Source organism: Podarcis pityusensis (assembly GCF_964106645.2).
Source record: "Podarcis pityusensis genome assembly, chromosome: 2".
NCBI classification, from domain to species: Eukaryota; Metazoa; Chordata; class Lepidosauria; order Squamata; family Lacertidae; genus Podarcis; species Podarcis pityusensis.
The window spans coordinates 126,367,230-126,378,810 of record NC_138029.1 but is presented as its reverse complement, the minus strand read 5'-3'; the positions used below and the strand labels follow the sequence as shown (position 1 = coordinate 126,378,810).

General features: G+C 43.1%; 1 protein-coding gene across 1 annotated transcript; it reads left to right on the top strand.

The window, feature by feature from the left end:
• Positions 1–836: 836 nt before the first annotated feature.
• Positions 837–11,162, top strand: LOC308471943 (vomeronasal type-2 receptor 26-like; the record flags this gene model as incomplete). Its single annotated transcript, XM_080996261.1, has 6 exons — positions 837–1,045; positions 2,555–2,846; positions 5,331–6,107; positions 8,388–8,618; positions 9,960–10,086; positions 10,264–11,162. The coding sequence occupies 6 exons, from the start codon at positions 837–839 to the stop codon at positions 11,160–11,162; spliced, it is 2,535 nt and encodes an 844-aa protein (XP_080852387.1).
• Between the last annotated feature and the right edge of the window lie 419 nt (positions 11,163–11,581).

The window sequence follows — 11,581 nt, the reverse complement described above, 5'->3', positions numbered from 1 at the left end:
AGGCCACATCATGGAGGTGGATAAGGCTATAAACAGCTACTAGCCCTTATGAATATGGCCTCCCTCCGCTGTTTGAGGCAGGAAGACTCAGTTGTTGGGAATCCCATGTAGGGAAAGGGCTGCTGCACTGACCCCTTCCTTGTGGCCTTCCCATTGGGGCAACTGGTTGTCCATTTTGAGAAGAAGATGCTGGACTTTATGGTCCCTTCGCCTGATCCAGCTTCAGGGCTCTTCTGATGTCAATCATGTTCAGCCAAACTCAACTTTCTCCCTCCTTGAACCTTGTCAGTCTCTTGAGTCAACATGTTTTTCTCCTGCTCTGCACCTGCTCCTAGAGGAGACCTTTCTTCCCCTTACTATTATCAGAACCACAGTGATCTATTCTTATCCCCCATGAACACCCTTCAAATCCTGCCTTTGGGGACAATAACACGAACATCAAAATCAAAAGCAGTAGGAGGTTATTTACTCCACCGTGCCGAAAAGTTTGATATATAAAATATCTTGTGTGCCACAGAGGCCTTGCAGTCAAGATATACGTCAGGTGAAAGGGTGTAGGGGATAAGTGCTTGTGTAGCTTAATCAGAACATAGGAAGCTGCCTTCTAGCTTAGTACTATCTACTGACTGGTGGCAGCTCTCCAGGTAGAGGACATCCTCAGCCCTACCTGGAACAAACAAGTGCAAACCAGTGCTCTAGCACGCCGTTATATCATGTCCTCTTTGTCTCTGAAGCTGGAGCTGGACACATTTTGCAAGAGTTTAGGCTTCTTCTGATTAGCTGGCTGTGGAGTTGAGAGGAACAATCAGAAAGGAAGTGTAGCCGGGGGATTCAGAATGGTAACACTGCTCTTGTTGCTCCCTCTTGTAACCTACGGGATGCAGCAGAAGGCAAAATGCTCACTGAATCTGATCAGGGATGTCAATTATGCTGTGAATTATTACAGGCCAGGAGACCATCTCATTAGTGGAATCGTATCTTCAAAATTCATTGGAAATCGTTTGCCCTTCACCTTCTCCAAAACCCCTTTTAACTTTGTTGATGCGTGAGTAATATATTGATGCGTTTCTTCTACACTCAATGCACTTGATGCACGTGGGTCAGCCCCTCTGAGATGAAAATGACTGAAGTTAGGGTGGGTCTCCCTTGGGGATCTTTGGGGCCCTGGAGGTCTATAGGGTATGCCTGTTGCAGGTTTTCTGTACTTAGCAAATGGCATTCATTCTTTCATTGTGTCTCATGGAACCTTGGAGTATTTCTTGGCATGAAAACTGTGGAGTTCTCCCACTCTCAACCCAATAAAATCTTCTGGCCCCAGGACTGAGCCACTACCCTCACCTGGAGATGAACGGGAGATTGCTTCTCTAACTCAGAAAAGTGAATGTTGAAAGGCAGGTTTGTCCTTTATAGCTGGGTGCAATGATAGATGGGGAACACAATGTTCAATGCACAATTATTTTCCCCAGGCACAAAGCAATCTATGCAACTGAAAACTGTAACTCTCTACTATGCTTAGGCAGGTGCTCTTCTCATGCTTTGATTCCAAACATGCCAACCATTTAATGGGAAGCAATGTTTGTGAGATATATAATGCCTGGAGAAGACCTTAGATACAGTGGTAGCTACTAACCACTGGACAAAGTTGAGCCAGGCTTCCCAAATCTTCCCTGAGCCCGTGGAGTGGAGGATTCTAAGCCCTTGAAGGCTGTTGAGTCTCCCAGGCTACACACTTGGTCCTTCAGGGACACAGTTACCCCATTCAGGATCAAGACCCACACCTGCCCAGCCCCTGTCCCCCCAAAACAGTTCTTCTGCCTTGTCAGGATTCAACCTCAATCTGTTAGCCATCATCCATCCTCCAACCACCACCAGACACTCACACAGGACATTCACTGCTTTCATTGGTTCCAATTTAAATGAGAGGTAGAGCTGAGTATAATTTGCATACTGATGAACACCCAGCCCAAACCCCCAATGGTTTCTCCCAGCAGCTTCATAGAGATGTATTTTTAAGAGTTTGGTATACTAGAAGTATTTTAGAAATCCTTAAGATATTTAGCAGGGAGAGGAGAAGAGAGTAACTGCTCATGGAGCCATCTAAGACCGGAAGTGTCGAGTCTCAGAAATGAGGAGCCATCAGCAACTGTGTTTGGCTCCATTCCCTGGCTCCTCCCAAAACGTCATGCGATGTCATGTGATGTCATGTGTGTGATGTCATATGTGAAACCGTCCTCCTCAATCTTAGGCGTAAGTTTTTCTGTATTTACTTATTAAACTTATATGCTGCCATTCATCCTAAAATCTCAGGGCAGTTCAGAGAATAAAATGCTGTTTGCACCTCTGCCACTGGAGCTGGTGGTGGGTTCAGGGGGCTGGTTTGTGTCCTGGTTTTTTCTCCATTCTTCTCTCCTGCAAAGATACCATGGCCATTGCCCCACTGTTCTCTGCTTACTGGGCTCCTTTACCATTGGGATTGATTTACAAAAAAGAAGAAGAATGTGACTTTCAATTTCACTGAATCGAACACGACTATGTGGCATAATTCTTTTCGCAGCTCTGTGAATAAGAGGGCATGGCAAATTCTTAGCTTCTTGCTGGCTGTTCAGGATGTCAATCATAACCCCAGGCTCCTACCCAACATCACCCTGGGCTACAGCATCTATGAGACCCATTTTGATGGAAGAACCACTTCTGATGCCCTGACAGATCTGCTTGCTGGTGGGAAAATCAATATCCCAAACTACACCTGTGGAAGGCAGAAAACGTTACTGGCTGTTCTTGAACGGGGTGAATCTGACATCTCCATACACATTGCAGGCATGTTGGGCATCTACAAAATCCCACAAGTAAGAATGGGCACACCTGACATTTGTCATCTCACAAAACAACAAATTATGCTGAGGATACTATAACTATTTTATTAAATAAATTGAGCAAAATGATAGTAAGAAAGGAACATAATGCTAAATGTACAACTGCTTCAATATAGATATTCTTCAATGTGCATTAACGCATCAATAAATAACCAATCTCCCCCCCCCCCCAAATGTACAAATAATGTAATAAAAAGCCATGCTAAAGGTGGAATAATACTTGATTTCATGGTATGATTTCATCTATGGTTGACAGATCTCAAGCAAGGCAATCTAGCCAATCCCTTTAATAGAATAATGGAAGAAAATAGCTTGATAGATATTTGGAGAATCTGCTATCCTAATGATAAAGATCTCATTTTCTATTCTCATGTCTACAATTCATATTTCCATAGAGATTTTCTCTCATTGCTTCATGCCCAGTAGCAAAGATGACTAAAACTGAAATCCACCCAATGACTTATGCTGATTATGCCCCAATATTGCTAAAGATACAACTTGCAAAAACTCGATATGACAAATTATTATGTTTGGACAACTACGTCTTGCCAATTGAAAGAGTTAGAAATGAGCCAAAATATTACTCCAGACATAACATAGCCAGTAATCTGTGATGCAGCAGAAACCTATAGTTGTGCAATATTGATACAAAAAATATCTGAAAAATGGAAAACGTTTACCCCAAAAGATAAATATTTAATTCAGAAAAAATCATTTTTTAAAAAAGTTAATAAGCAAAGACCAGATCCGGGGTCAATGGAGAAATGAAATAAGATTGGTATACCAAAAACTTCAAACTGAAAAATGGAAGACAATGCATTGACTCAGGCATACCACAAGGGTGGTTTGAAAATAGCCATCTAAATTACTTTCATATCAACTATAATATAGGCAAGCAAGAATCTTAATTGTATGTATAAGACATAAAAATTAACTACTTCCTTAGAAATAGCAAACTTTTTTCTAGTGGTGCTCACTGGTACACAGTACTTGCACTACAGCCCCGCCCCCAGTCTTGGCTTCTATAGCAAGTGTGTGAGGAGGGCACACCTTTTCTCCTGCCCCCATGGCTGTGGGCCCATCCTACTACCAGCCCTGGTGGAAGCACTTCCTCCTCATTCTGTGGCAGCACAGCTGCAGGAAGGTGCCAGGCTGCTGCTGCACCAGTCACCACCATTCAGGCAGCTCTGCGGCCGGTGGAAGTTGCTGTTGGATTATCACCCGCCCGGGACCACTGCCAGCATCTCGAAGCACTCCAGGGCGATTACTCCGGTGGTCATCCTCTGGCTGCCGTTCAGGAATCCTCCTTCAGTCCAGAGAGACCGATAATTAAGCAACTTCGCTCTTATGAGATAAGCACACTAATTCCCTTCTACACAAAACATCAGAAGGAAAAGGCAGTTCGTAGATTTCATCTACTTTATTAAACTGCATACAAAACAACACGCATGGCTGGCTGTCTCAAACAGCCCAGCATGTGAGTACTACGACTCAACACTGCTTCAGTCCAGAAGTGGAAGGGACGAATGTAACTCCACCCCGGTTACGCTGAAGACAGTCTGAGAAGTGACTCACACTTCCTTTCTCACGCTGTGAGACATCTGATGTAAACAGCTCTTGCTGTTTCCTGGCAGCTTGGCAGCTGGTGAGAACCGAAATGGTGGACAGCCGGTAAGCTGAGTCTGTTATAGCAGTGGCAGCCAGGCTGGGCAACATCAAAAGAACTCTATCTTCCTTGAATACCTAACAGATTCTGGGGTTGCGGCACTCATCTTGCTTTATTGGCCGAGGGAGCCGGCGTACAGCTTCCGGGTCATGTGGCCAGTATGACTAAGACGCTTCTGGCGAACCAGAGCAGTGCACAGAAATGCCGTTTACCTTCCCGCCGGAGCGGTTCCTATTTATCTACTTGCACTTTGACGTGCTTTCAAACTGCTAGGTTGGCAGGAGCTGGGACTGAGCAACGGGAGCTCACCCCGTCACAGGGATTCGAACCGCCGACCTTCTGATCAGCAAGTCCTAGGCTCTGTGGTTTAACCCACAGCGCCACCTGCGTCAAAGTCTTACTCTTAGAGTAATATGTCACCGAGGAACAGGTACAAAGCATAATTTATTTATTGATAAATGAAAGCAACCTATATAAACTTTCCACTAATAAAATAACAAGTTAATACAACAATTATCTACAAATCTTCCACCCCCCCAAAACCTCCTAGAGTTTAGAAGCTATAAATGTACCTATTCCTAGCAAATGGACCTAAACCAGCTGAATCATATAGAACACTTCCTTTGCTAAACGAAGGTGCTGAGGTATGGTCCTCTGTAATCGCAAAGCTTTTAAGTGGTTTATACATTGCTAAAATAAAATTAAAATACTATATTTCAAATAAGGTTGAGGTTGATAATTAAATTTGTCCTGAAAAGCAAAGCATCGATCTCTTTCCCTTCTCTCACTAGCTCAGTTCTGGCTTCGTTCTCCATGATAAAAAACAGTCCCCTTTTGTCAACTCAATGGCCCCAAATGAAGATGCTCAGTACCAGGGGGTGGTCCAACTCCTCCTGCACTTCAGATGGACATGGGCCGGCCTCTTTGCTTCAGACAATGGCAATGGAGAAAAGTTCTTGAGCACTTTGACACCTCTGATGAGCAAAAGCGAAATTTGTGTTGCCTTCACCGAAAGAGTACAACGGAAAACTTCCATGTGGTTCTCTCATGAACCATCTGCCATGTGGAGACAAGTTAATGTATTTGTCTACTACACAGATACTCAGTATGGATTTTTTGTCATCATAGAGGTACAGTCTTTCTTTGAAAGGACACAAACTGGGGGGAAAGTCTGGATCACCACAGGCCTTCAGGACGCCATCTTGTTTTATGAGACGGAGGCCTTCCGATATGCCCATGGTTCTTTGTCTTTTGTAATAAAGACCAAACAAAGGGCAAAAAAGGACTACTATGAGCCAATAGCTTCTGCTTCTTGGTGGAACGCATATGAATGTTCATATTCAGAGCATGCTTTATCCGTGAGGAGTTGGGAAAGATGCAGGGAGAAGGAGACATTGTTTCCCCAGGAGGAGATTGAAGGAATCCACTCCCAAGACAGTTATATCACTTACTACAGTGTCCAAGTTGTGGCTCAAGCCTTGAATGCAGCCTATTCATCCAGATCAAAGCAGAGGTTGATGGTGGGTGGAGGAGACAAGATGGAGCTTCAAAGTCTACAGCCATGGCAGGTATGGCCTCTAGCGCGATAGATATAGATATAGATATAGATATAGATATAGATATAGATATAGATATAGATATAGATGATATAGATATAGATAGATATATAATAGACACACACACACACACACACACACTCATATAAGCACACTGTATAAAATTTCTTAGTTTACAAAATAAGTGCATTTTCCTTTTTTCAAGTTGTGTTTTCTACAGATCAATTTCATTTGTTGTGAGACATTAGTGTAGCATATAAGTTAGGTTAGGAAGAAATAAGGGGGAGAAGAGGGGGAGGAGGAGTGGTGAGTAGGGTGGGGTGGTTATGTTTCTATTCTTCTACTTAGTGTATGTTTGGGGTATAGGTTTAAGGAAGGGGGTGGGGTTTTAGCTCCAGTTTGTTTGTAGCGTGATGAGAGGGCCATTATGTCTTGTTCTATTTTGCTAATATTTGAAGAGGTTTGTTTTTTTAAGGGATGCTTTCTCTTTTATGCAGGCTCCTCTTGTGACCGCTTTTATTGCATCCCGAAGGAAGGGGGTTGTTATATTGTCTACATCATTTTCTTTGAAGTAGTTTTGGAGTGTTTTTGTGAGACTCCCTCTAATTAGCTCATTTGTGGTTAGGATGGGACTGAAGGGCCATGATGGGGTGGTTTGTGTTTCTTCTCATATATTAAGGGCAAATTCTACTGGGGCAGGATCTGTGATTTTAATGCTGCCTTTGTTCACTGATCCAACTAAGGGGATCAGACCTAGTGTGAGCAGAATGCTATCTAGTCTGCACACTGTGCCGTGGCACCCAGAATGGAATCTGTAGCAATTTGCAAGAGTCCCTAAATGTTTGGGGTTGCCTTCAGAGGAAGGTTGCCCATGGGGATGTAGGGTGGGTGTTTTTCAGAAAGATGCCTCTCATATTTAGTTACAGATAGGTAGCCGTGTTGGTCTGCCATAGTCAAAATATAAAAAAATCCTTCCAGTAGCACCTTTAAGACCAACTAAGTTAGTTCTTGGTATGAGCTTTCGTGTGCAAGCACACTTCTTCAGAACTTCGTGTGCTTGCACACGAAAGCTCATACCAAGAACTAACTTAGTTGGTCTTAAAGGTGCTACTGGAAGGATTTTTTTCTCATATTTAGGTTGAGGTCACCTCCCAGGATTGCTTCCCCTTTGGAGAAGGAAAGGAATTTGTTTAGGTTTTTTGGATGAACTCTAGTTGCTTTATGTTTGGGGCATATATGGAGCCAATTGTCAGTTTAGTTTTGCTATCTAGTGTCCCTTTAGCAAAAATGAATCTGCCTCTTTTGTTTTTAATCACTGCCGTGGCTTTGACGTTCAGGTCTCTACTGAGTATTATGGCTACTCTGTGGGCCTTTCCTGAACCAGGTGCAATCCATTGCTGACTGAAGCAGGGATCACCCAGGAGTTTGCTTCTTTTCTGTGGATTGTGTATTTCCTGTAGGAAAGGAATGTGTGGTTTCATGGTGTTCGCATACGAGGTGATGCGTTTTCTTTTCATAGGGTTTCCCAACCCCCTCACATTTAATGTAATTGCTTTTAAGCTAGCCATCTTGCTTATCTACTTTATAGGATGATTCCATGCCAACCCGTCTGGGTTGACCTGTGTCTTTCACCTTGTATTGTCTATCAAACCTATTAAGTTGCGCTAACATAAAGTGTGATGGGTGGGGAAGGAAGGGTAGAATTAGATGTGGGTTAAAGAGTGGGGGGTAGATTACAGAAATGGCCTCCCACTTTTGAAGATTGTGATTTATTTTCCAACTCTGGAATAATCATAATAGGAACATACTCTACAGGTGTTTCGGAAAAACTGGGACATCCCATTTTCTTCTCATGTGTGCACAGCAGCCATGTCCCCATATGACAAGTGAAGGAATATCCAACCAATGATTTCCTCCTCCAAATGTCTTTATAATCTGTGACTTCCAGGTCCTGGTGCCATTGTATAGCCATCTTGCTCTCTGTGGACAATGTCAGCTCCCTTGGCCTGAAAGTGGAGATGAGCGCCACACCCCAAAGTAAAATTTGATTGGAATTAACCTTCCAGGGGTCTTTTACCTTTTTAAAAAACCTTATTATCATTCTTTATATACTTTCCTTTAAGATTGATGCTATAGAAAACAGGATCCTGTAGTAGAAAGATGACTCCACCCTTCTTAGACTTTTGTGTTCCACCTTTACTAAATCCATTATGACCATTCTTTACATACATTACCAGTTAATAAGTCTTTACTAATATATGCCATCCAACGTGGTTTTCTCTGTTATTCTAGCTTCATTCATTCTTGAAAGAAGTCCATCTGTCTTCTAATACTTCAGTTGATGCACAGTACTTGGATGAGAATGGGGCACTGGCCATTGACTTTGATATTGTGAATTGGGTGCTGTTTCCTAATAATTCTCATTCTAGTGTGAAAATTGGGAGCATAGAGAGACAGAAGTCCTCAAATCTAAAGTTCACCATTAATCCAGAGGCAATAGTATGGCCCACGCTGAGTAAGAAGGTAGGATAAATGTTATGTGCCTTTTTAATATCTCTGATTCCTGCTATACTCTAACAGCTTGTTGAACATTAGCAGTTTGAAAGCTTCCCAGTGCCAGTAGATAAATAAGTATCACTGTGGCGGGAAGGTAAACCATGTTTCTGTGCACTCTGGATCTTGTCACAGTCTTCCCTGCACTAGACGTCGTTTAGACATGCTGGCCATATGACTTGGAACAAACATCGGCTCCCTCGGCCTGAAAGCAGAGATGAGCGCCACACCCCAAAGTTGAATTTGACTGGACTTAACCATCCAGGGGTTCTTTTCTTTAACTTTTTCTTTTTTTACCTTATAGCAATTTTATATAGTTTCCTTTAAGACTGGTGCTATAAAAAAGGATACTGTAGTAGAAAGTTCACCATTAACCCAGAATCAATAGTACTGTATGGCCCACATTGTGTAAGAAAGTAGGAGAAATGTTACATGCCTCTTTAATATCTATGGTATATTCTACATTCTAACAGCTTGTTGAACATTACGTATGAGGCTTTTATTGCAGTCATGGAAACTTCCTTGGAGATAATGAGCTTAATGGATCTCACTGTTGAATAAGCATGTATAAAATCTGACAATGAATGAGGCTTACAAAATGAATCACAAAATGAACAGCTGTAATAAATATTTATTCATCCAGCTGGGAAAGCTTCCTAAAATGAAAATGGGAAGTGCAGATATGCCTCACGAGAAAACTAGGTGTCAAGTTCTGCAGCCTTCATGCCAACCTCAACAACACCATTTAGCCTTTGAATCAAAGCAGAAGTCAGTTAGTCCAGCTGTATTTCACAACTGTACAAACACATAGCAGATGTGATGGGAACTGTATCAGGAGTTGTTTTAGTGCTCCATTTTGTAGGAGTTTTTTATGATGGCTGGTTCAATTCTCATGTTTTTTCTTATTTTGATCCTAGCATTGCCGTTAAGCTCTTGTTCCTCATATATTTCATGCTGCCTGGATTGTATGTATGTACAGAAAAGTGTTAAAGGGAAGAAGCAGAAAAACTAAAGAGATTTCACAGCCATGCTGCTCTACAGTATGGCAAAAAAGAGATCACTCCTAATTTGGCCTGAGCTCACTTTGGGCCATTGGAAGTAAAGATGCTTTTAATGTTTCACACTTTATTATATTTTGATCTGTGCGGGAAGCTGCCCAGAGTGACTGGGGTAACCTAGCTAGATGGGTGGGGTATAAACAACAACAACAACAACAACAACAACAACAACAACAACAACAATGATAATCTCCCCAAAACTCAACAATCCATTTCCTAAAGCCTCGATGCTGTTCCTTCTATTTATTTCCAGACCACGCCTCATGCAAGATGCACAAAGAGCTGTTGCCCTGGATATGCCAAGAAGATTCAGGAAGGGAAACCCCCATGCTGCTATGACTGTGCTCCCTGCTCAGAAGGGACAATCTCCACTCAGGAAGGTAGGACACGACATCAGTAGAAAGAAGCCATGGGTTGAAACTTCTCTACCAGTGAACACAGTGTTCTTTCTTGATCTCTCCCATATGCCAACAATTTTGCACAATTGTAACAGCATCCAGACTGCTGTAGGTGTATGACTTATGTTAGCATACTGAAGTCTCTTTTACTCTGTGCAGATGCCAACGAATGCATCAGATGTCCAGAAGATCAGTATCCAAACAAGGACCGCGATCAATGTGTCCCCAAAGCAATCACCTTCTTGTCCTATGAAGAATATCTGGGGATCCTCCTGGCTTCCGTTGCCCTACTCTTATCTTCAACCACAGGTTTTGTTTTGGGACTATTCATGAAATACAATGAAACTCCCCTAGTCAAAGCCAACAACAGAGACCTCTCCTACATCCTCCTCTTCTCCCTTCTGTTCTCCTTTTTGTCCTCTTTCCTCTTCATCAGTCGGCCAAGGAAAGTCACCTGTCTTCTCCGACAAATGGTCTTCAGCATCATCTTCTCATCTGCCGTCTCTTCTGTGTTGGCAAAAACCATCACTGTGGTGTTGGCCTTCTTGGCCACCAAGCCTGGGAACAGGCTGAGGAAATGGCTGGGGAAGAGTCTGGCCAACTCCATTGTCATTTCCTGTCCCACTGTCCAAGTTGTCATCTGCATCACCTGGCTGGGACTTTCTCCTCCATTCCCAGACTCTGACATGAGCTCCCAACCTGGCGAGATCATCTTGCAATGCAATGAAGGGTCTGTGGCCATGTTCTATGGTGCCCTTGGCTACATGGGCTTCCTGGCTGCCATCTGCTTCACGGTGGCTTTTCTAGCCAGGAATCTGCCTGGGGCCTTCAATGAAGCCAAGCTGATCACCTTCAGCATGCTGGTCTTCTGCAGTGTTTGGGTGTCCTTTGTGCCCACCTACCTGAGCACCAAGGGGAAGTACATGGTAGCTGTGCAGGTCTTCTCTATCTTGGCTTCCAGTGCTGGGCTTCTGGGCTGCATCTTCATGCCCAAGTGCTACATTATTATACTGAAGCCCGAACTCAACACGAAGGAGTACCTGATGGCAAAAAAATAAACAGAGAGAGTGAGAGAGATAATCCATTTTTCTTTTTGTTGTTGTTTAGTCATTTAGTTGTGTCTGACTCTTCGTGACCCCCTGGACCAGAGCACGCCAGGCACTCCTGTCTTCCACTGCCTCCCGCAGTTTGGTCAAACTCATGCAGGTAGCTTTGAGAACACTATCCAACCATCTTTCCTTTGGTCTGCATTAAAAGCATTGTTAATCACTTTCAACAGGTGATGCTGAATTTTTGTGTTTCTCTAGGGAGTTCAGGAGTTTAGTTGTTTAAAACTGCCATTTTCCTCTCAGTATGACACCTCATTCACTTTGCTCAGTCGATATTTTACCTTTCAGCATCACTGCCTTCTCACTTTAGTCACTCTGCCCTTTCTATTCCTCAACTGTCTCATGGCTCTAAGTCTTGGAAGACCTGC